This window comes from Mauremys mutica, chromosome 25 (assembly GCF_020497125.1).
Source record: "Mauremys mutica isolate MM-2020 ecotype Southern chromosome 25, ASM2049712v1, whole genome shotgun sequence".
Classification (NCBI taxonomy): domain Eukaryota; kingdom Metazoa; phylum Chordata; order Testudines; family Geoemydidae; genus Mauremys; species Mauremys mutica.
Window position 1 is genome coordinate 809,698 of NC_059096.1, and position 25,406 is coordinate 835,103.

The window sequence follows — 25,406 nt, forward strand, 5'->3', positions numbered from 1 at the left end:
GCTGTCCGGCCGCCGCTGCCCGGTGTCCTGCGCCCGCCCGCCCCGTCCGCTGTCCCGGGCCCCGCACCCCGGCCCGGCCGCTCCGAGCCCGGCCCCTCCGGCCCCCACCCGAGCCCGGCCATGTCCGGGGAAGAGGCAGCGGCGCCCCCGGCCCCCGCCGACCAGGCGCCCCCGGCGGAGCAGCAGGCGGCGGGCGGCGGGGACGCGCCCCCGGCGGAGCCCCAGTACCGGGCCCTGGTGCTCTCGGGCTTCGGCGGCTACGAGAAGGTGAAGGTGCAGGTGCGGCGGGGCGAGCCCAGCCCGCGGCCCGGGGAGCTCGCCGTGCGGGTCCGAGCCTGCGGCCTCAACTTCGCCGACCTGCTGGCCCGGCAGGGGCTGTACGAGCGGCTGCCGCCGCCGCCCGTCTCCCCCGGCATGGAGTGCGCGGGCACCGTGCTGGCGCTGGGCGAGGGGGTCACCGGCCGCCAGGTGAGGCGGGGGCGAGCCCGGGGGTACGGGGGGGGGGCAGGCGAGCCTGGGGTGCGGGAACCTGGGGCCAGGAACGGGGCGGCCGGGGCCGGGGCAGGCGAGCCCGGGGGCTTGGGGGTCGGGGCAGGCGAGGCCGGAGCGGGGGGGGGTGAGGGGCGGGGGAGGTGAGTTGGGGGAGGCAAACCCGGGGAGGTGGGGCCGGGGCTCGCCGCCGCCTGACGGTCTCGGGGCGCCCCGCCCTTCCCGCGCCCCGGCGGACCGGGGAGGCGAGCCCGGGGCCGGGGGTGTGAGGGGCGGGGGAGGTGAGCTGGGAGAGGCGGGCCCGGGGGGGGCGGGGCAGCCGAGGCTGGGGCCAGGACCGGGGGAGGCGAGCCTGGGGCCGCGGGGGGGGGGAGGCGAGCCCGGGGCTGGTGGCCGCCTGACGGTCTCGGGGCGCCCCGCCCTTCCCGCGCCCCGGCGGGGGCGGCAGCCGGGCGATGCCCTGGCGGGTCCCTCCCGGAAGACCGGGGGGGGGTCCCCCGCTCCGCGGCCGGGAAACAATGGGGGCTGCGGTGCGCATGCGGCCGGGGGCTCGGGAGCGGCCGCCCCGGGCCCGCCGCTGGGTTCCGCCCGCGTGTGCAGCCAGGGGCGGCTGGTCTGGGGCCGGCCGCGGGGGGAGTCGGGCTGGGGGTGTTTGGGGCAATTGCCCCCTTGCTGTGGGGGAGCTGGGCGCACCCCACTTTGTGGCGTGTCCGGCCCTTCCAGCCCAAGCGGAAGGATCCGTGTTAATGTCTGCAGGCAGCGCAGGTGCTGGATCTGGGGAGGGCTGCAGCACCCCCAGCTGGGAGTGGTGTCCAGCAGATCCAGGGTTTACAGTTCTCAGCCCCCCCCCCCGCGCAATGTACAAATTGTTCCCATGCCCTTGGATGACAGTGGGACAAGGGAGATGGTGATAAATCAGCCAATAACCCCATAGCCTGGGTGAGGGGGGCACTGCCTAGCCAGGTGCCTCCAGAAAGTGAGGTCCCTTGGTTGTGTGATGCAACATAGGGATAAAACAAGTAGTGGCAGTTCTGTCACCAGGCAGAACTGCATCCTTTCCAGCCCCTGATACCGGCCAGTACAGAGATCCCATGGCCATACAAGTAATGCCCTTTAACCCTGGAACGCTGTGTAATAGCTCTGCCGATAGCCTCTCCTCATGCATGTGCTCACATTAACTAGTGGAAGCTAGACCTGTCTGTGATTGTACAATATCTGTTCCATGAGTTGAATATAGAAACATGGTTTTCATTCAGCACAAGGCAGGAAAACAGGTTTCTGGTCTGTTCACAACATATAGTGGGAGGATAATCTTGTGAAGGGCAACAAAAATGACTCTGGAACGGAACAGCTTGCGTATGAGGAGGGAGTAAATAGACTGAGGAGGGATGTGGGTGAGGTCTATAAAATCATGACTGGTGGAGAAAGTGATTAGGGAAATATTATTTACCCCTTCACATATCACAAGAACCAGGGGGCACCCAATGAAATTAATAGGCAGCAATTTTAAGACATAAGAAAGTATTTCTTCATGCAACGCACAGTCAACCTGTGGAACTCATTGCTAAGGGATATTGTGAAAGCCAAAAGTATATCTGAGTTCAAAAAAGAACCAGATAAGTTCACAAAGGATAGATCCATCAATGGCTGTTAGCCAAGATGGTCAGAGACACATCCATGTGCTCCGGGTGTCCCTAAGTCTCTGCCTGCTAGAACCTGGGACTGGACGATAGGGGATGGATCTCTTAATAAATTGCTCTGTTCTGTTCATTCTTTCTGAAGCATCTGACACTGGCCAATGTCAGAAGACAGGATGCTGGGCTAGGTGGACCCTTGGTCTGACCCGGTCTGGCCATTCTTATGTTCTTCTATATTACACTGTCCCAGTGTTACTTTTCTCAGCAGGTGTTAGGCAAAGATGGTTTCTCTTTATTGTCACTGTTACAAAAAGAAAAAAACTGTTCCCAGCCAGCCTATATTACCTTTGCTGGACTGAATGTCTGTTACTGCTTCTCTACAAATGTAAAGTGTATCCGCCCACTCAGGGTGGGGCAGTTCCCATGAAGCTGGATTTAAATTAAACTGCTTTGAGGTGTCATTTTGTAGAAATCGGTTTAGTGAATTACTATTTAAATTGCAAAGAATTTCAATCTCATTAGGAGTTGTAAATCCAGCACTTGGCGTATGTGCTGAGACATCAGACTTTCGTGCGACAAAATTGTCTTCAAAATAAAAGCTGCATACTCTGATTTGGGGGCTTCCATTCAAAGCATATTTATGTGCTATTAAATGCAGCATATGTGCAACAAAGGCAGTCTATGGAGATGATCATATTAACACATCAATCTCGGAGGCTAGTTTCTCTATGTCATTGTCTTTATGGATGAATGTTACTTAAGAGCTCTTCAATAGTAGAACAAAGGTTCTGTATTAATTAGCTTTTTCTAAATATATGTAATCCTTTTACTGAATAGTTGCCTGCTCCATGATCCCACTGTAACTGGCACATTGTGGATGAGTCACTAGAGATGGTTGGCTGCTTTAATAACACAGGTGTGCTATAGAGGTCACTTGCTCAGGTGCAGGTGTGAAGCTTTCAAATTAGGGTTGGCAGAACTGTTGATTACAAATTGGTTGTTTTTTATTTTGACTGGGATGTTTTGTCTCAACACTCTGTAGCTGCTGTCAGATGCATCTTTCTACAATACGGAGGAAGTTATCTTTAATGAATGATGTTTCAGAACTGGATATGCTGCAGGGGACAATATATCTGCCTGTTTCTGATAATTATGAGAACTATAGTAAACAGCTGTGCAGATTGACTATGCATCTAATATGGCTTAATCCAGGGAAAGGGAGAAGAGCCTTAGCTAAACTGTTTGAGCATTAGAATACTTGGCAGTACTGTAATGATCTCCACCACAGATCTTCATCTGCTTTTAAGCTACCTAAATGAGTCTCTTTCTGGGAAAATGCAGATGTCTCTCAGACCACATTCTATGGGTTCTTTCCTCATTTCTGGGTCATTAAGTGTTAGTGCAGCTGATTACTATTAGTCATCTACTTGTTGTCCAGCTCTCATTTTGAGGAATTAAGCTGCTATATTGTATTCCTTTCTCCCTGCCCTCAAGAGTTTACAATCTAGATAGACAAAGATTGGGCCTGTCTTACAGTGTGTTTGAACAGTCCTTAGCATGAAGGGACCCTGATTTCTGGAGCCTCTAAGCACTACTGCAATAAAAATAGCTTACTAGTAACGTACTAGATCCGCTCTGGAACAATATACAGTATATATTTCATTTAAAGATCAGTTTGGTGCTTTTTAAAACACTTCCACCCCTCGCCAGCTAATAGCAGGTTTATTTAATAGATTTCTGTTCTCATAGTTTCTCCCAAAGAGTTTAAATGGATGTTAATCTGTCTGGCAGATCAGTCCTGAGTGTATTATAAACATATTAGTCCTGAGTTCTGGGAGTCTTGTCTCACTGTAACGAAATGGAGAACGTTTCCAAGATAGTCTTGAATTCTCCACTGGTTATAGAACCCTAGAATTACCACCATTCCTGTTGCTGACACCCACCCGGAAGTGGTTAGTACCCTCCTGGGTTTCCTCCTAGCACCTACTGCTGTGCAGCCCTTAGTGTGGGGCAAGTGAAACATGTTGCTCATACCCACTTGCTGATGAAAGGCTCTCAGCAGAGCAGATTGCAGTAGCAGAACACATCTGTTTGACATCAGCTGTTTGGGGAATAAGTCAAATTAAAAATTAAAAAAAAGTGTCCAGGTTTAGTAAACTTGAGGCCGGCTGCTGTCCCTAGGAATGGCGGGAACACGTGGTGATCCCATAGTGAGCTGTAGGCAGTATGCTCAGCCCCCCTGTGTGTGCATGATGTATGTGGAAAATGCATGTGCATGTTATAGAAGGGTTCATGTAAAAGGTGAAGGCTGCAGAGCATCAATAACACTTTTTTTCTGACACTGCTGCCAAATAAATACAGGATTTCCTGCCAGCAAAGGAAGATTGTGTTTTCTTTTAGCATGAAAGATGCATGGCCCAGGAGTAGTGGAGGCTTCAGGGATAAGCAGTTCCAGTGATGCTGATTTTTACATTGTCTCCAGAACCAGTTTGAGGCATCCACCAGAATGTTGGGGGCGGAGGGGGGAAGAGGCTATTTATTGGCAGGAAGAAATGTCTAGCTATAACTTAATTTAAAAGGAGAATCTTCTTGGGAGTCTGGCGAGTATGAGATCAGCTGCTAAGGCCCTTTGTCTAAGGGTGACATGGCTGTTGGCCTGCATGGACAGAACATCACAGGAAAAAAATAACTCTGTGCACTGGCTGGAGCACCCCTTTCCAGTTTCCAAAATCCCGAACCAGTTTCCAAAATCTGAAATTCTGTAAGAGCTAGATGAGGGCAGTTTTGCAGGGCAGACAGTCTTGGAGAGATGGGAGATCAGATGGAAGATTGTGGCATTCTTATTTCTGTTTTTTATGAGGTTTTGCATGAGCAAAATTGCATGTTAATTGGCGTTAGCGAGAACCCCCGTGATGCTCTCCGCCTGAGCGCGGTTTCTGAACACAGCTAAAACGCGATTTGTAACCAGTTTCAGTGTGGAAGGAGATTGCTACAACCATTGCAAATGCTGTCTGCCAGCCTTAGAGCTGACGAGGCCTCAAGGGCATTAGCAGGGTAGCTGCTGTGAGGTCTTGCTGAGGCTAATGCAGCATGATTCTGGCGTTAGTCTATAGATCACGGTTATCTTTGGAGGTTCGTAGGACTGAAACGCCCTCTTTGTTCTGTTTCTCTCATTAAAGCTTTGGTAGGTCATTGACAAACGTGCCAAGTTTTTTCCCTTCACCTGTTATCATTGGGCTAACAGAGTCCTGACCGTTTCAGACGCGTCTAGGGAATGTATTCCCAAAGCCTCTCAAACAAACCTTGATTATTAAATATGATTCTGTTACACTCTCCCCTCCCCCCAACGAAAACATTTCAGTTTGCTCAAGTGTAAATGCCAAACCCACACAGCCATGAGCCTTTCCGCTGCCTCGGCTGTGCCGCTCTGCTGTCCAATATGCTGCTATCTGGTTTTGCTGGCGCCCCTCCCGACACACTATGAACAGATGCTCCTGTCTGGGGGGATAGGAGCAGCTCACTGGAGAGGCTTTGGGTTTCGTGCATCTGGAAGCAAAACTAAATTTGAAAGATGAACAGATTTACGCCCACACTGAAACTATGGGTACGTCTACATTGCAAGTAAACACCTGTGTTTGGCCCATGTTAGCTGACACTGCAGGGGAGGAGGGTCCCAGAGCCGGGGCCTACACTGCAGTTTTATAGCTCCACACCTTTGGCTGGGAGCCTGGATCAGCTGACACAGGCCAGCCAGGGTGGTTAATTGCAGTGTGGACACATCTTGTCTTGTGTCACAGTGCTCTTAAAGTGACGAGAGAGTCCAAGGTGGGGGAGGTAACATCTTTTATTGGATCAACTTCTGTTGGTGAGAGACGAGCTGAAAGTTCTGAAAGAACTCAAATGTGAAGTTGCGGAACGATTAACTAAGGTTTGTAACCTGTCCCTTAAATCGGCTTCGGTACCCAATGACTGGAAGTTAGCTAATGTAACGCCAATATTTAAAAAGGGCTCTAGGGGTGATCCCGGCAATTACAGACCGGTAAGTCTAACGTCGGTACCGGGCAAATTAGTTGAAACAATAGTAAAGAATAAAATTGTCAGACACATAGAAAAACATAAACTCTTGAGCGATAGTCAACATGGTTTCTGTAAAGGGAAATCGTGTCTTACTAATCTATTAGAGTTCTTTGAAGGTGTCAACAAACATGTGGACAAGGGGGATCCGGTGGACATAGTGTACTTAGATTTCCAGAAAGCCTTTGACAAGGTCCCTCACCAAAGGCTCTTACGTAAATTAAGCTGTCATGGGATAAAAGGAAAGGTCCTTTCATGGATTGAGAACTGGTTAATGGACAGGGAACAAAGGGTAGGAATTAATGGTAAATTATCAGAATGGAGAGGGGTAACTAGTGGTGTTCCCCAAGGGTCAGTCCTAGGACCAATCCTATTCAATTTATTCATAAATGATCTGGAGAAAGGGGTAAACAGTGAGGTGGCAAAGTTTGCAGATGATACTAAACTACTCAAGATAGTTAAGACCAAAGCAGATTGTGAAGAACTTCAAAAAGATCTCACAAAACTAAGTGATTGGGCAACAAAATGGCAAATGAAATTTAATGTGGATAAATGTAAAGTAATGCATATTGGAAAAAATAACCCCAACTATACATACAACATGATGGGGGCTAATTTAGCTACAACGAGTCAGGAAAAAGATCTTGGAGTTATCGTGGATAGTTCTCTGAAGATGTCCACGCAGTGTGCAGAGGCAGTCAAAAAAGCAAACAGGATGTTAGGAATCATTAAAAAGGGGATAGAGAATAAGACTGAGAATATATTATTGCCCTTATATAAATCCATGGTACGCCCACATCTCGAATACTGTGTACAGATGTGGTCTCCTCACCTCAAAAAAGATATTCTAGCACTAGAAAAGGTTCAGAAAAGAGCAACTAAAATGATTAGGGGTTTAGAGAGGGTCCCATATGAGGAAAGATTAAAGAGGCTAGGACTTTTCAGTTTGGAAAAGAGAAGACTAAGGGGGGACATGATAGAGGTATATAAAATCATGAGTGATGTTGAGAAAGTGGATAAGGAAAAGTTATTTACTTATTCCCATAATACAAGAACTAGGGGTCACCAAATGAAATTAATAGGCAGCAGGTTTAAAACAAATAAAAGGAAGTTCTTCTTCACGCAGCGCACAGTCAACTTGTGGAACTCCTTACCTGAGGAGGTTGTGAAGGCTAGAACTATAACAATCTTTAAAAGGGGACTGGATAAATTCATGGTGGCTAAGTTCATAAATGGCTATTAGCCAGGATGGGTAAGAATGGTGTCCCTAGCCTCTGTTCGTCAGAGGATGGAGATGAATGGCAGGAGAGAGATCACTTGATCATTGCCTGTTAGGTTCACTCCCTCAGGGGCACCTGGCATTGGCCATTGTCGGTAGACAGATACTGGGCTAGATGGACCTTTGGTCTGACCTGGTATGGCCTTTCTTATGTTCTTATGAGCTTTCGAGCTGACACAGAGGTCCAGTAAGTTCGGCATGAGGTGAGAGGACTGTGTTGTCCTCTGTACTTCCTGAATATAGAGCAAAGTGAAATCTGAGGGTCTCCTTAGGTATCTGGGAGGACAGACTTAAGCTCTGAGCTTACCCCAGGCACTTGGGTTTATTGAGTGGCAGCTGAATGCAATGGCTGCACATTTTGAGAATTCAGTCCATCGAGTTGCCACGTGGAAAGGCTTTTTCCACATGTGCATACCCGTAAGTCACCTTTGAAGAACGTCCGATTCTTGTATCGGATAGAAGTGTACGTAGTTTGTGGAGATTTGATTGGTTCATACAATGCTTATTCCACGTCTGCCCACCCCCCTTCCAGTGCCATCAGAGAGTAGAGCTGATTCTATTGATATCCCTCAGCCTTGATGTAAACTCCGTTTTGATGTTGAGTTCACCTGCAGCCACATTGTTTTCTGCTGTGATTCCCTCGGGATTTGCAGGGTCAGGCCATTTAACAAACTCCTGGAAACTGCTCTTATGTTGAAATACTTCTTATCATTATCTAAGATTTCTTTTAAGAGCAGAAGCTTAAAGCAAAGGCCTGTACTGTGGAAGGAAATCTCTTCTACATGGGCTTCCCTGCTGACATCCTAGCAGGGAGGTTTTGGTGCAACTGTTGGACTCTGTGGCGAAATCACTTCCAAAAGAGGAGAAGTATATGGAAATTGCCTTTGTGACTTATCAGCTGACTCATATAACAGTCACGTGCCTCCTTCTGTGCAGAGTTCAGAGGGGCTCAGTAACTTCCCCCAAATCCTTCTTCAGAAAACATCTGAGGCATCAAGAATCTAGCACTGCTCACTGCACATGCTGTGCAAATATAAAGAGTCTGGTAAAAAATGCAATGCTTTCCTAGTCTCTCCCTTCCTGGACTGATGCTCCTAGAGCAGTGGTTCTTAACCTGGGGGGCACGCACCCCCTGGGAGTGCGAGACGCCCTTTCTGGGGGTCTGAGACAGGCCAGATTTTTTTAGAAGGTAAATCATCGAAAACACAAATTAAGCACAGGCACGTAGGTACAACTACTTTGTTTCATCAAACCTATGTATTAACATTATACATTTTTTAATGATTACTGTAATACACAAACAAAAATAGGTTTAAAGAGCTGACCTACTTCAACGATTTTTGATACGGGGTGCGAGAACATATGTTGAGAACCAAAGGGGTGCAGGCTGCAGTAAAGGTTAAGAACCACTGTCCTAGAGTATCCCCTTCACAGCCTCATTTGGGACTCAGATAGCAGCCAGCGTTTGGGATGGTTCTTGGGTTCTGGTGATTGGTAACTCCACATTCCCAAAGTGTATTGTATTGTTTCACAGCTAAAGCTGCTGCTTGAGCAATTAGTATTGGCACTCCACAAATAACACCCTGAAGCACATCTCGGTGCTCCAGGCCTTTGCCAGGTAATAACTGACACCATGCCAGCTTTCTGCACCTCGCGCTGTAGTCAAAAGGCACCAGGCATGAGTTGTCTGGACACGTTTAACCTTCCCTCTGTCATTCAGAATGAACAGTGATGCAAACAGAGCATGAAGCCGATGACCGTGCTGGACTGAACAGTGCTTTAAAGTTGGGCGTGCTGTATCCAAAGACAGGTCTTACTAACCCAGTGCAACCATCTGCCCAGGAGTCTCTGTCCACACACGAACAAATTCAGCCATGAACGTAAGAACGGCCAGACTGGGTCAGACCAATGGTCCATCTAGCCCAGTGTCCTGTCTTCCACCAGTGGCCAATGCCAGATGCTTCAAAGGGAATAGAATAGGGCTATTATCCGTTATCCATCCCCTGTCATCCAGTCCCAGCATCTGGCAATCAGAGGCTTAGGGACACCCAGCACACGGAGTTGAATCCCTGACCATCTTGGCTAATAGCTAGAGCCCTGTGCAATTACGAAATTTGTATCCACAGCCAATCCACGATCCCAAACGTGGTCAGTGGATATAGAGCAGATATTGATAGGCCTGTCCTCCGTGAACTTATCTAATTCTTTTTTAAACCAGTTATAGTTTTGGCCTTCACAACGTCCCTTGGCAACGAGTTCCACGGGGTGACTGTGCGTTGTATGAAGTAGTACTGTACTTCCTTTTGTTCGCTTTAAACCTGTTGCCTATTAATTTCATTGGGTGGCCCCTCATTCTTCTGTTATGTAAAGGGGTAAATAACACTCCCTTATTCACTTTCTCCACAACATTCATGATTTTGTAGACCTCTAGCGCATCCCCCTTACTCGTCTCTTTTCCAAGCTGAACAGTCCCACTCTTTTTAATCTCTCCTTATATGGAAGTTGTTCCACACTCTTAATTATTTTTGTTGCCCTTCTCTGTACTTTTTCCATTTTTAATATCTCTGTTTTGAGATGGGCAACCAGAACTCCATGCAGTATTCAAGGTCTGGGCTTGCCATGGATTTATATAGAGGCAATATGATATTTACTGTCTTATCTGTCCCTTTCCTAATGGTTCCTAACATTCTGTTCGCTTTTCGGACTGCTGCTGCACATTGAGTGGCTGTTTTCAAAGAACTGAGCACAAAGACTCCAAGATCTCCCTTGAGTGGTAACAGCTAATTTAGAGGGAGGGCTAGCTCAGTGGTTTGAGCATTGGCCTGCTAAACCCAGGGTTGTGAGTTTGATCCTTGAGGGGGCCACTTAGGGATCTGGGGCAAAATCAGTACTTGGTCCTGCTAGTGAAGGCAGGGGGCTGGACTCGATGACCTTTCAAGGTCCCTTCCAGTTCTAGGAGATTGGTATTAGACCCCATCATTTTATATGTATAGTTGAGATTATGTTTTCCAGTGTGCAGTACTTTGCATTTATCCACATTGAATTTCATCTGCCATTTTGTTGCCCAGTCTTGTGAGCTCCCTTTGTAACTCTTCACAGTCTGCTTTGGACTTTACCCTGAGTAATTTCGTACTGTCTGCAAATTTTGCCACCTCACTGTTTACCCCTTTTTCCAGATCGTTTATGAATATGTTGACCCATAGGTGACTCATAAATGACGAGATGGGGGGGGGGCATGTGACCGCCCCACACATTGCTTCTGCTGCCCATCCATTGACCCTTTACATACTCCCCTCCTCACTGTCCTCTCCCCACTTTGCCCCTTCACCCACCACCATCCCCACTGCTCCTCCATAAACCCCCGGTGGAGTGCGTCCTGCTCCCAGCAGCACTCAGCACCCCTGCAGCCTGCCCAGCCGGCTCCTTCCTCCTCAGCTGCCTCTGGCCGGACCAGCACCCCAGGAAACCCTGAGACTCTCCCACATGGGGTGCTGCCCAGGAGGAACCAAGCCCTGCATGTGCCAAAGCCGCCTGGAGCCCTGCCGGTGCCAGGTGGACACTACACTGGCACATAGGCACCGACTTCTGCTTGCGCCGGTGGGTGCTCAACCCCCCTCTGCCCTGACTCCACCCCGGCCCCGCTCCCTCCCATCCCTATTCCAACCCCTTCCCCAAATCCCTGCCCCAGCCCCGCTCCTCCCTCCTGGAACTTGCTTCAGCTGTTTGGCAGCGGCAAGCGCTGGGGGAGGAGGCGGGGCGGGGGAGGTGGAGAGGGGAGCTTGGCTGCCAGTGGGTGCAGAGCACCCACTAGTTTTTCCTCATGGGTGCTCCAGCCCCGGAGCACCCACAGAGTCTGCACCTGTGCACTGGCACGGGGGAGCGCCTCCACCCCTCAGATAAACGCTGGAGTAGGGAGGGGAAGCAATTTCCAGCCAAACCTGCAGGCTCCCCAGCAGCCCCTTGGGCAGGGCCTTAGCTTCCTCCCCCCCCCCCCCCCCGCTGTCCCAGGTTCTGGCCCCAGTGAGCATGGGGCTGCTCCGTCCCCTAGGCGCCCTCCCCGGCTGAGCCACCTCTGGTCGGACTCCACAGCTGCGGAAGCCCCTGCAGTCAGGTTTCCTGGTGCACAGTGCTGCTTCCCCCAGCAAATCGTATTCATCAGTGTGTGATCGTTCTGTTCTGTACTACAGTCTCAGCCAGTCTGCCAGGTGCTGAAGGCAGGCTGACCGGCCTGTAATTGCCGGGATCACCTCTGGAGCCTTTTATAAAAATTGGAGTCACATTAGTATCTGGTACAGAGGCTGATTTAAATGGCAGGTTACATACCACAGTTAGTAGTTCTGCAATTTCATCTTTGAGTCCTTCAGAACTCTTGGGAGAATATCACCTGGGCCTAGTGACGTATTACTGTTTGTTTTATCAGTTTGTTCTAAACCCACCTCTGTTGACACCTCAGGCTGGGACAGTTCCTCAGATCTGTCACCTAAAAAGAATGGTTAATGTGTGGGAATCGCTCTCACATCCTCTGCCCGGGTGGCGAAAGTGACTGACCCTTTAAGCCGCGTACGACAGTCTTCAGAAGTTTGAGAGCCGGGGTGCACCTGCTGGGGCTCGGGGTTTCAGCCCCATGGGAGATGCCTGTGGAGAATTGGGGCTGAAGCCCCGAGACCCGCCCCCCTGCTGAGCAGAAGCCTCTACCCCACCACTCTGCTGCAAGGCAGAGGCCCCGAGCTCCACCTCCAGTCTGGTAGGTGGAGAATGGGGGGAGTGTGGGCGGGCCCCTTGATCTGCACTTTAATGGTAAAAAAGCCGCATACGGCTCAGTTTGGCCACCCCCGACCTATGCAAAGAAATCATTTAGCTTCTCTGCATTGTTTTTTTCTTCCTTGAGTGCTCCTTGACCACCTCAATCCTCCAGTGGCCCCACTGATTGTTTGCAGGCTTCCTGCTTCTGGTGTAGTTAAAAACATTTTGCTGATAGTTTTTGAGTCTTTTGCTAATTGCTCTTCAAATTCTTTTTTGGCTTGGCTAATGGGAAAATTCTGTGCTGCTTAAAGCAGTGATGTGGCTGCAGTGCTGCAGAAGTCAGACCCGCGAGGTGTATAACCCAGTGCAGGAATCTCTGCAGAAGTTGTAGAACTAGAATGGAATTTGCAGCTGTCTGCAGAGAAATGCATGGTGTAGCTTCCGCTACGTTGCTGGGCTCTTCCGCACAGTGTCTGTATCCATTTCAACATCATTAAAGTGCTGAATATCCTGTTGTTGTTCGAGAGCTAGCAATGAGTATGGTCCTGCCCTAAGGAGTTTACACCAACCACCGTGCCACGAGGAGCCAACAGAAAACCGGAATAGAGTCCATGTGCCAGTCTTCTGAGCTGTCTGGCAAAGTCGAAAGTACAAATTCTCTCCACTGTGGTGCTCTCCTGTAATCACAACTATTGGAGCGCTCTTACTTTTGGTTTCACGCTTACGTCACTAGATCCCGAGACACTGCTGCCTTCGAGTGGCCGAGGCGCTTGTTAGAGAGGGACCTCTCAAAGGGACGCAGATGTCACAGAATGGCCTTGGACTCTGCATCTTGGTCCCTGTTTGGGAATTCTCCCCCACCCTCTCCCTGCCTCGCCTCAAGTTTCAGCCCAAGCTTCACGTTCTAAGTGAAGCTAAACTCCAGAAGTTTGCTGCTCCCTTTTCCCATCCAGTGTGTCGCACAAAGCCAGGCCTCGTGTCAGGAGCCTGGCTAGGGGACGGCAAACGCGTATTGAGTCTGTGGAGAAGAGTCTCTGCATTCCCAGCCAGAGACCAGGAGCAGTCCAGGCACTGGAGACCTGTGCATTGTGTCTGTAAAGAAACTGGTGCTGTGTTTAGTGCTGCGGCTAAGTGCAGACTGGGATGCCCAGGATGCTGGGTGACACCTCCCCGCTGACCCAGTGCATGCCACCATGGCCCTCTCACTCCACTCTCTCTCTGGCCTTAGGTTGGTGATAAGGTGATGGTGCTGGCCAGAGCAGGGCTCTGGCAGGAAGTCGTGACCGTCCCAGCCAATCAGACTTACCCGATGCCTGACGGAATGAGCTTTGAGGAAGCGGCCGCCTTTCTGGTCAACTACATCACGGCGTACATGATCCTCTTTGACTTTGGGAACCTGAGACCCAACCAGAGCGTTCTCATCCACATGGCTGCCGGTAACGTGTGCTGCGCCGGGGCTCGGCCCATGGGCAGTTGGCTTCAGTCCAACTGCTGGGAGGGGAGATGACTTGGGTGCTTGGACAAAGGGGTGACAAACCTGATATAAAGGCTTAGACAGATCAGCTACACAGGTGCTGGGTTGGCAAAATATCCCACTGTGCTATTGACGGATTCTGTCCACACCCCGGCCTGTTGGATGCCACACAGTAAAACCAGATGGGTCTGATTGTATTAAAGCCCTGAGCACCATAGTGAGGTGGCAGATGCCAGGGCCATATAGTTAGCCTGAGGCCATCAAGCTCTCTTAGGCTCAATGCATGAGCGTTTCTGAACCGCAGACAAATCCTTCACTCTGAGATTGAGCCATGGCGTGGAGTCGGGTGGGGGTGGGGGGCGCAGCAGCAGCACATCCAGGGACTGGTTTGTCTCCTATGCCCCTTTCCTGTCCACTCCTCAAATTCCCCTTTTGCTGCCTGTTTCAGGGGGGGTAGGAACAGCCGCCATTCAGCTCTGCAAGACGGTGGAGAACGTCACCATCTTTGGCACTGCCTCTGCCTCCAAGCACGACGCCCTCAGGGAAAGCGGGGTCGCTCACCCAATTGACTACAGGAGTATGGATTACGTGGAGGAAGTCCGGAAAATCTCCCCAAAAGGTACCATGAGCGATTGTGGGGAGGACGGGGTGGGATGGGGCTTCCCTACCCTGCTACAGGCCTATCCCTCAGGAAATGGAAAGAAACCGCCTGTTACTCTTTGTGCAAACTTTCTCTAGGAGTCGACGTTGTTTTGGATCCACTGGGAGGATCGGACACTACCAAAGCATTCAACCTCCTGAAGCCAATGGGCAAACTCATAACCTACGGTGAGTATGAGGGAATGATGCATCTACTGAACAGCTGATGTCAACAGGCCAGATTCCCTGTAGAGTGGAGTCATGCACTGGGGCGGGGCAGGGTGGCTCTGCATGAGAGCACTCACACTGGTTTCCCCCAGCCAGGTCCCGAGGGAGAGCAGCCCACAGTGGCTGGTTACCACGTTAGTCTGAGCTCTAGTATCTGCTCTGTCTGGAGCGTCACATGCATTAGAAACCGGGTTCCTGCTGGGGGTTCAGTTTGCTCATGTCTTATTTTGAGAGCTAGGTTCCTGTCCTCTCTCCCTGCCCGAGAGATGCAATTCACTCCTCTCCATACACTGACCTATCAAATCTCCCCTGCAAAGAGAATTGCTTCCTAGTCCGAATACACACATGCAGGGGGAAGTGGGATCTGTGTCCTGCTCATGGGATCAGTTGCAGTGAGTTTATCCTGATTCAGGCTGACTTAATGTGTAGCACTCATAGAAGCTCCCTTTTCTTCTGTGGGGTGTGTGGGTGATGCGGTTTGAAGCTACAGAATACTTCTCTCTCCATTCTCCAGCTGCAAAACACTGTGATTCTGTCCCCATAGACAAAGCCCTCACACAGCCCCTGACGGGCTATGCAGGAATCTCACGCTGACTGCATTCCGTCCCTTGGCATTGGCCTCCACTCTGTGGACTGCAGCGTGTTTTGGCAGGATTAACCGTTACAGTGGGCCAGGCTCCGAAACCCTAGCTTGGGGTGGATTCAGCCAACACGGCTGGCTGCATTTTAGCATCAGCAGTACTCAGCCATTGTACCAGTCTCACTGGCTTGGCACCTAAATCTAGCTGTGTTAATTCACTGCCTGTCCTCACGTTTTGAATACTTACTCTAGCAATGACCCTGCACATCTACTGGCCAAAAGGGGTCTCTGTTCCGTCACTCAAAGCCTCTTTGCCTCTGCGTTTCTTTGGTAGATCCTGGCCTTGCCGCGGAGTGAGTACTCTGTGCTTTCTGAGCTGCCTTAGGACTGGTGCACTGGGTGCTCTTCACCAGGCATTATTAGCCTTTTGTGAGCTCTGAGCATGACTGTGGCCTTGACTTCCTCCTAGGGGTGGCCAACCTGCTCACTGGGCAGAAGAAGAACCTGATGGCCATGGCGAAGACATGGTGGAACCAGTTCAGTATCAACGCTCTGCAGCTCCTGCACCTCAACAAGGCCGTGTGCGGCTACCACCTGGGTTACATGGATGAAGAGTTTGAGCTCATTGGGGGTGTTGTGGCCAAGCTGGTTAGCCTGTACAACCAGGGCAAAATCAAACCCAAAATAGACTCCGTATGGCCCTTTGAGCAGGTGAGTCCGAGTCGTGGTGCAGGCTGGCAGCCTCCGTAAGAGAGAAAGCGCTGCAGGGGCAGCTGCTGCTCCTGTTCCTAGCTGAGTTCTGCAGAGTTCCGGGTCATGTTCTCTGGGATTTGTGGTTGGTTTTCTTTTGCAGTCGAGGTTCCCAACCAAGATGGTCTGTGTTGTGCCGTGTACACACTGAGACAGTCCCTGAGCCATGGAGTTTATAATCCTAACTAGACAAGCCCGACAAAGGGAATATTATTATTTCCATTTCACAGACAAGGAACTGGTCCAGAGAGATTGTGTCTGGCCGGGGTCACACTGGGAGTGTCAGAGCTGGGGAATGAACCCAGATCTCCTGCATCCCAGTTCAGTCTCTTAGCCACAAGACCACCACTCTCCCCCCGGCAGTGCTCCCCTGCAGAGAAGAGCAGTGCAGCATATACTGGCACTGGCTGGGTGACTGGCATCTGAACTACGTGGCTGGAGCACTCTGGACTCTGTGCCCTTTTGATTTCCACTGGATTTGGAGCGGCAGGAACTGTGTGTACTGTGCGAGTGCAGTGGGGCCCTGATCCTCGACTGGGCACTAGCACAATACAGGTACTAATCGCTCTCCCTGGGAGACCTGGCCTCCAGCCCCGCCCTGGAAGCTAGGCCAGAGGTGACGGAGTGCAGCCCTCCTGCTCCCCAAAAGCTCCGGCTGGTTAAGGAGCATCGTCCCTTGCTCTTGCAGGGAGTCTCCTAGTGCGTTAACCTCTACTTGCCTCCCCCCGCCCCCGTCCAAACTGGAAGGATGGAGACGGGGGCTTGGAGCCTCTAGGATGGGTTTAAACTGGGGCACTGAGGATTACAGGAGACACTGACTTGCTTAGGAAACTTGTACTCACCAGGATAAACCAGGGGCGCTGGAACAATTTTTATAGTGAGGGTGCTGAGAGCCATTAAACCAAATTATAAACCCTGCATACAATGGAAACCACTTCAAGCCAGGGGGTGCAGCAGCACCCCCCGCACCCCTGGTTCCAGCACCTGTGGTGTAAACTGAAGCAGATTCTCAAGCTGGCTGCTGTTCACAGGATGAATGAGTCTCCTCTGCCAGGCAGAGAGCTACCAGCAGGAACTCAGCTTGGATTGCTAGTGTCGGGAGCCAGGTGTGGTTGGGAGTGATAATGGAGCCCTTGGGACATAACGAGCACAGAATGCCAAGCGCTAAGTGATATCTTGGAGCGCAGATCCTGGGGGAATCTGGAATAAGATGCGGCAGGCCTGTAGGGGCTGGGTAATGTGCTCAGTGTCTGCATGACTGATTTGCGGTTGGTCCATGCGTGGTAAGCCTGGAATCGCAGCTCATCGGAAATGTGAGAGAATTGGGGGGTGAACTTACACATCAGATAGCATAACCCCAAAGTCCCCTGTACAGTGCGGAGAGGCCTTGGGGACGGGAGCAGGGGAACCCCGCTGCAGCGGTAGCTGGCAGAGTCCTGGGGAAGAGGCCAATGTGCTTTCTTCACTGGACAGCTGTTGGCTCCTACACGCTCCTCACTGGGTTTGGGCTGGCACAGGCTGTGGTTTCTCCCTGGGGGTGGGGAGATGGGGGCGTATCCTGCTGAGTCTGTGTCATGCAGATTCTTCGCTCTGAGTGGGAGCACCCGCTCGCTCATTCTCTTCCCCTTAGCAGAGTAACTCTCTGTCTGTGCCTGGGGCTGCTCCGTGTGCTCCTTTTCTTCAGACCTAGTCCTGCGTAAGCAGCCAGCCCTCGTAAAGGAGGAGCCTGGTTCCCACCCCTGGGAGTGTTGTCCCAATGGCACAGGCTGCCCTGCAGAAAACAAAGGGGGAGTTGGGAGTGGCCGTGGGATGAGTGTGGCCAGGCTTGTATTTACCGTTGGGAGTTGTGGGTGTATTGGATGCTCTCATCCTTGGTGTGGGGAGCATTTGAGCCGGCTCTGGACCTGCCCGGGTCCTTGGCTGCGCATTGTGGGTGCATCCTGTGCACTCGAAGGCGCAGCCTGTGTCCCGGGTGCGCCTCGTGGCAGGTGTTCTCACTCTGAGGCCAGCAGTTCCCCATGGCTGTTACTTGCATAACTTCCTGAGAGCTCCCTCGCTCACACTCCCTCCACTTCACCAGCAAATGTTTGCTGGGAGCCCCGGTGTCCTCCCTCCAGAGAGGGGCTGGTACCTGACATGCTCATTTCAGCGGGAAAGGGGACCACTGAACAACAAGGAGCAAGAGAATTAAGCCATTTTCTTCTTTTTTTAAATGCCTTTCAGACTGAGTGTTTCAAGGCGTTCCCAAGCTGGGAACAGAGAAAGGGCCAAAGGGCTGAGTTACGTTGATTAATTACAGACAGCAGCGCTGCACACTGCGTGTGGGGCGTGTGCTGTGCATGTTACACTAGAGACTGCGCTGAATCTCTGCTCAGTAATTACAGAGGAAACTGTATGTGGGTGGGTGGGTCATTTAGTTGCTTCACCCTCAGATTTTTCTGCTGATTGGAAACTGAGGCAGCAGAACAGTGGAGATGCTGCAGAGTGAGACTGCGGCTTCGTAAATGGCTGTTACACGTTTCTGCATTTGGTGCATCCTTATGTTCAGTCAAATTCTGCTGTAGAGTCTGGGCTCTCCACCCTGATCTGTCTCTGGGGTGGGGAGAGTTCTTCCGAAACTAGATCTTTCTGCTAAACCCCGTGTGTTGTAATAGATGGATTCAAACCAGTATTGCTAACGAGAGAATTCTCCTGACGCAGACCCTGCCCTGCCCTGCCACACAGCACAGCGATAGTTTGCTATGGCAGCTCTGCAGAGTGGCCTTTAATAGCGCGATAGAAAAATTCCAAAACTGAGTATTGTAAAGGGCCCTAAAAGACTTGAGGATCAGAAACCAGTGCCTGGCTGGAGGATAGCAGAGAATTACTGCACTGGTTTCCTGTCGCCATTTGTGACCTAATCCAGAATTAAACAGTGATTTCTGAGACAAGAGCTGACATCTTTACCACTTCCCAGCGAGAGAGCAGGACCAGGATGGACGGAGTCCTCTGGGTCAGGATTGAGGGGCATCTGCAGAGCTGGGCGTGGGGTGCACAGGGCTGATGATAAATGGGACTCTGGGTTTGAAGATGAGCTGGGATGTGGGCACAGTGCCTGCCACAACATGTCTTGGTTTCAGGCACAACACAACTGCAAAGACTTTAGAGTGACTGACACACTGAACTGGAAATCTATCTGCAACTGAAAGCAACATTAAAAAAAAAATTGACTCATTTCCAAGCCTGGGGCAAGTGCTGTGGTGCTGTTAAAAGTCCTTTAATCAAGTCTGCCTTCAAAGGAGATACATAAGATACATACCACTTGGCTGCTGACTCTCCCTGAGCTCCTTGTGTCAGCCCAGAGCAGGGGATGGTCTGGCTAAGCTGGGGTCACGTGGTGTTTTCTCTGGAGATACTGGCGAGAGAGATACTGCAGAGATTGTCCGCTTCTGGCATACACTAGACTTGCTTAACCCTCCTCTACTGCGCCACACCTTGGGGGGGGGGGGAAGGGTGCTGTTGGCTCATGCTCAAGAGCAGGGCTGGAGGGAGCTGGGCACCTTTCCAGCAGAATGGGCCAGAATCGCCACTGGGGAGCTGATTTGTAAAACAGGGAGCCTGGAGTGGCTTTCCTACCAAAAACCGCTGGCCAATAGCATCCTGGGAGCCAGGGGTTAATCTCAGGAGTTTGCTGGACTTTACCAAGCAGCTTCTGGAGCCTGCCGATACAGCTCTGATTTCAGTCTAAACACATCAGGCTGCCCGAGGTCAGAGGCGCCCAGGAAGTCTGTGCTTCTCCGAGCTTAACTGTCCAGGCTGCCTCAGAGGTGTTGGGCAGAGGCCACCCGAGTGATCTCAGCCGTCAGTGAATGGACAGTAATGCATGGAGGTGTGTTACCCTTCCGGCCCAGCCAGGGGCAGAACTCCTCTCCAGTGGGGAGCAGAGCTTCTCCCCTTCACCCAGAAAGAACAGCTGCTTCTGAGGTCTCTACAGCAGAAGCCAAAAGAGATGGGGGGAGTTTCCTGTAAAGGGTCCCAAGTAACCTAGGCCCAAAATACAGATGTGCAAAGGGCCTAAAGAAGAGAGATGGGACTCTGTCTCCAGTAGCGGAGTCTCACCAGAGGGCCAGCGTAGTGCGGCAGGAGGGTGCTTGCTACACTGGAGCAGCCAGTCTCTGGGGTGTGGTGACTGGGATTTGGCAGGGACCTTGCTGGAGGAAGGATCAGATTTCTCTTTCCGATGCTAATTTGTAGCCCGTTTGCTGCCAGCAAAGCATGTGCTTTAGCTCGTAGCCATTGGTGTCAGATTGGCTTCTGGCCCCAAGCACTGACTGGAGCAGTACATGCTTCAGGCCTGTGCCTGGTCTCTCTGAAGCATTCAGGTAGAGTTACGGAGATGGAGACACCACAGAGCGGAGGCAGGGCTGGGTTGTTTACCCAATTTAGAACCCAGCGTGGTGGCCCTGAACATGTCCCAGTAGCATTTTCCTGTCCAGTCCTGGGACTTCCCCAGCCTGCCCTGACTGACAGCAGGTGAGGAAGTGCCTGCTAGATGTTAGGTCCGTGCTGCCGGCCTTGTGTTGGGCCGTGCTGTGGAGCGGGTCCTTTGAGGGCAGCTCTGGGAGGGGTGGGGATGCAGCTGAGAGACCCTTCCAGAGCCGGGGAGACACTCAGGTGCTTACCAGGTAGTTAGTTACCTGGTAAAACATCTTCCGTCGCCGTCCCCTGCCCGTGGTTCTGAGCCGGACCCTGGAGCGTCTCTGCGGAGGAACTGGCCTCGGTTGTTAATGGAGGGAGGGGAGAATTCCAAAAGACAAACTGGAGTAAGTCTGAGGAGCGCTGGCAATCTCCAGCCAGCACAGCGATCAGTCTGGCTGTTCAGACCCTGCTCTCCCTTTCCCCCCAGGCACCTGCAGTCTGTTTAAATTAACTCTGGCAGGAGGCGTGTGCTGTTTGTGCATCATTGTGCTGATCTCCTCCTGCCGGAAAGAGCAGCTCATAATGGGACCCTGATTGCATTACCAGCCAACAGCTTCTGCTCTGCCTGCATTGATCTGGGCATGCACTTTGTAATGACCCGGCACGTCCCAGTGGGTTTGTGCATGAGGGAGCCCTGTGCTCCAGACAGACGCAGGAGAACACAAGCGTCTCATCAGCATGTCTGCTTGGCATGGTGACGAGGACAGTGCCTTCCAGGGAGCTGAAGGCGAACTGCCTCTTCCGGGCTTTCCAAACTGACTAGAGCTGGAATGGTCCGAGCCTGACACTTGGGGAGCCTTCACCATAGGGCGTCGGGACTCGGCAGCACTGCCGGTTACTCCAGCTGGGGCTCAAAGCAGCAGGATCCTTGTGGCTAGCATGAGATGTCCCTGCAAGGTGTGCCAATGGCCCCGTCCACTCTCCTCTCCAGACACGGCTCATCCCTGACGCAGCGTGGCTAGCGCTGGGGGCTAGAATGTGCTGTACGTTTTTAGGCAGCTCTCCCCGCTGATTTCAGACTGATGGTACTGGATGGCCTTTGCCTAGTGCCTGTGGCAACTAAATGCTTTTCTCCCTTCCTGACACCAAGCTGTCTCTCAGTAGCTGTTTTGGCACAGTTTGTTTGTGTCACAAGAAGCCCTAGCGGTGCCAGTGTAACCAAAGGGACCTATTCCTCCTTCCTCCCGGCTCTCTGTTCAGTGGGACGCCCTGGAGTGCCCTGCCCTGTGCCCATGTGCTCTGAGCGCACTCTCCCCTGCTGCGGCAGGGTGGGATGGCTGCCCAGGGCTGCCCAGCATTCTCCGTTGGGCGGTGAGTGTGAATGCACAGCAATTGCTGACCCGTGGGTATGCGGTAGATGAAAACGTTCCTGTGCGGACGCCACTGAGCTGGCGCGTCTCCTCCCGAGTGGCGCCGCGAGGCAGGTGTGGCTCTTCTCATGGGACTTCTTTCTTCCTAGGTGGCAGATGCCATGAGGCAGATGCAAGAGAAGAAGAACGTTGGGAAAGTCATCCTAGTTCCTGAGCTGCCGAAGGAAGAACCCAAAAAAGAGGAAAACTAAAGCAAGGCGACGTGTCTGCAGGTTGTGAGTCTGTGGTTTAACCCCTAACCCCTTTGGGGCCTGGGAATGGACGGCTCAGACCTGCCATCTTCCCCAGTAAGGGAATGATACATTTTTAAAGCCGGTTCTAGGACTGTGAGCGTCTTGGGTTGTGAATCATATGCACCTGCCACAGCCAGCCTCCCCCAGGTGTGATTGTGTAACATTGTGTGATGCCTCCCACCTTAGCCCTGCGTTTCCCACCGCATTGGTATAGCTCCTTTCCCAGATTCCAAACCAAGTTCTTTTTCTCTGGCAACGCCTCTCTGGCCTCCAAGCAGTCAGTGACTAATGGCTGCGTAGTATGTTGCTGCAAAGTGTAAACGCAAATTGTTATAGCAACCATTGACTGTCTCCATAGAAACGGAGCCCTTTTTGCAGTCTTACGATGCACATTCAACAGACGAATGTGCCAAGCCAGAGATGCTTGTCGATGAAATTGCTGTAGGAAAATAACATGAGACCGTGCATTATTCTAGTGCTGGTTATTTCTTTGCCGTTATTCCTGCTGTCACGACACTTCCCTTCCTCCTCCCCCTGCTTTTCCCCACACCCCCAGGCCTTTAATGCCAATCAGCTGGCAAAAGGCCAGTTTTTCTAAGCCCAGCTTAGTATCTTAGATGCTGGTCACGCTGTAGCTTTTTAATTTGCTGTTCCTTCTCTGTGCATGCTGCATGTAACCTGAGGAGCAGTTAGGCTGGTGCTATATGAATACTAAAGAGACATTTCAGTTCAACAATTTGCTCTCGTCCATTTTCTGCTCCCAAACCGTTAGGGAAAGTCTAAACCAATTCCGGGGTCAGAGCTGGGTCTGGAGACCGAACGGACTCAGCTGTGTCTCCGAACGGACTGACCCATTTGTGTTGGCTCTATGTGCTTTGTTAACGTTGGGCTCTGAATGTCTGTCAGGCTAAACTTCACCCTCGTGTTTGTTACCAAGGGCTGCAAATGTGAAAACGTGTCTGCAAGGCTGGGACAAAACAAGGCTCGTGGTCGGCCTTCGCTTCTGCGGTTGTGTGTGCTAGGAAGGGGACGCTGCAGCTCCAGAAGGGAGCAGGCCCAGTAGAGTCTGGAGAGCCAGCGTGTGGTTCTGAGGGAGTCGCACACTGTAGAAATCAAAGGTCTGGGCTCAGACCTGTTGAATCCGCTGGTGTGAGGCTCCCGCCTGGTTAGATCCTGGCTTCCGTTTTGCACTTTCCACTCCAGGTTTAATTAGCTTTTCAGATTCTCCACTAGTCCCAGGCTGTCCCTATGGCTGGCTAGCGCCGAAGGGGCTCGAATCGCGAAGTGCCAGTGTTTCAGGATACTTCCTAGTGCTGCTGAGATGCTGGGAACTGCCCAGGGGGCTCCTCTCCCCAGGAAGAAAACGGGGCTTGCCCATGCCAGGCGTGTGGTAAAACTGTGGGTGGGAACCTGACCGGCTCAGTCTGTGAGCGTCTAAACTTGTCCTTGTCTAATGTTCCGACTGGTGCTGCCCCTTCCAGCCGCGCTCGGTCTCCTGCTGCAGTCTCAGGACTTGGCGCTTTGCTGCTATTTGCACTTGCTCTAGCAGTCCAGGGCTGGTTCTGCTGGGTGGTGGATGGTGCAGTAGCTCAGGCTTTGCTTGTATTTGGATCTGGTAACTGAAGGGACCAAGCCCCCACCCCACCCCCTTTTTGTAAAGTGCCATAGCAGAAGCAAAATGCTGCTCTTAAATAAGAGCAAACATGGATCTCCTGGGCTGTGAACATTCCCTCCTGCTGGGTCCCTCCCTGCATTAAAGAAAACCTGGTCCAGCATCAGCACAAGAATTTTATTGTGCAAAGAAAAAGGAAGGCGACAGCCTCCATTAGCTGCCCCCGCCCCGGGAGACGTAAGTGGCGCATCACTAAGGCTTGGGCTACACTAGCAACTAACGTCGGTGTAACTATGCAGTTTTACCGACCGAGCTCCGGTGTAGACAACGCTGTGTCAGCGGGAGGGTGTCTCCCAGCAACACGGCCACCGCCTCTCGGGGGGCGCGGTACGGATGCCGACAGGAGAAGCCTCCTCTTGGCGTAGGCAGCTTCTTCACTGACGTGCTACAGAGGTGCAGCTGCATTATCTCATCAGTGCAGCCTGGGTTTCTGTTCCTGCTCCCTTACCCTGTCGGGCTTCGATAGGCCTGGAATCTGGAGGATTCACTTCAGGTATAAAATGGGGCCCCCGTTTAGGTCTTCAGAAAGCAAACCACGATTGGGTTCAGACCCTCTTCTGTCTTCGTTCCTTCCATTCGTGACACGGGGGTTGACTCCGCAGATGTGATGCAGCGGAACTCACAAGCACAACTTTTTTCTAACCTTTTCTAAATACAAACTCTCCCCGCTGGGTTTTTTCCCTCTCAGAACCGCTCCTGCCCAGTGAATTAGCTTTGATTTTCCATTGTTTTACGCCGTTTCACCACAGGTTTATAAAAGCAGTTCAGACACTTGGGCTTTTCCTTTTATAGCAAACAAGACCTGCTCGTGTCCAAATCTTGGCTTCACCTTGAGACAGGAGGAGTCTGGCCAAACTGCACACTGCACCGCAGAGCTTCAGGTTCTCTAGAGTCTTTGAAAGGGGGAAAATGGTTGCCCCTTCCTTGGCTCTACTCCGCTGAGAGCACCTGGTGCCTTACTCCAGACGGCCTTATCCCGGGCACCATCGCAAGGCTTTTGAAGTCTAGTCCCCTTTTAGCAAATGGGAATATCTTGTATCTTCCTGTAGGACAACTCTGACGTATGCTGCATTGCAACGCACCATAGAAAACAGTATCTCAGTGCCTTTTCTAGACAGCTTGTAGGACTAGCAAGTCACTGAAGCCTTTGCCATACTGGCCTCTTAAAATACTGCCAAAAATCTAGTGTGCTGCAAAATAGATATGGCTTGTGATACACAAGCGACCTAGCCCTGCCTACCCTCCGCCTCGATATACTCCTCGTACACGTGTTTTATGGGCTCTCCAGGGTGACCCCTGGAAGCTCCTGCTCCAGAGCCTAAGCAGCAGAGGCTACCGTAAGGCAATGCCTCGCATTTGGATGTGGCCAAAGGTGCCCGTGTATGTCAGTATCTCTAGGCCTGTCCTCTTGCAAAGCTTTGCTGGTAGTGGCCTCTCCTGGGGCTGAGGTGAGGACATTGAGGGTTTGTCACCATTGCAGAGACTCTCTGGAATTTCTTTTCTCTTCGTTTGCAATGTGTAGTTGATAGTGAATTTTCTACCTATAAACTTCTGACGCCCTTTTCAGTCTGACTTCTGAATCCTTCCGAGCAGTTAGGTAGTTGTGATAGAGATTAGCACTGACTCTGCACCGCAGTAGCTACGTTTTCTAGAGAAGATTAAGTGTAACCTTGCGCTTTACTGCCTCAGACTAATGCTTTGTTCTAGATTTTATAGTAGCCTTTATTTACCCTGGCATTTTATGGGCCAGTAAGTATTAAACCTACTGATCGTCAGTCTT

General features: G+C 51.5%; 1 protein-coding gene across 1 annotated transcript; it reads left to right on the forward strand.

The window, feature by feature from the left end:
- On the forward strand, positions 1-25,403 carry VAT1 (vesicle amine transport 1). The gene is made up of 6 exons (XM_044999444.1): positions 1-468; positions 13,451-13,658; positions 14,145-14,315; positions 14,435-14,524; positions 15,613-15,854; positions 21,811-25,403. The coding sequence occupies exons 1-6, from the start codon at positions 121-123 to the stop codon at positions 21,910-21,912; spliced, it is 1,161 nt and encodes a 386-aa protein (XP_044855379.1). The 5' UTR covers positions 1-120; the 3' UTR covers positions 21,913-25,403.
- The last annotated feature ends 3 nt before the right edge of the window (positions 25,404-25,406 follow it).

Coding starts and splice junctions, on each gene's coding strand:
- VAT1 (XM_044999444.1), top strand. CDS start 121: ATGTCCGGGGAAGAGGCAGCGGCGCCCCCGGCCCCCGCCGACCAGGCG. Junction 13,659..14,144: donor TCTCATCCACATGGCTGCCG/GTAACGTGTGCT, acceptor TGCCTGTTTCAG/GGGGGGTAGGAACAGCCGCC. Junction 14,316..14,434: donor CCGGAAAATCTCCCCAAAAG/GTACCATGAGCG, acceptor AACTTTCTCTAG/GAGTCGACGTTGTTTTGGAT.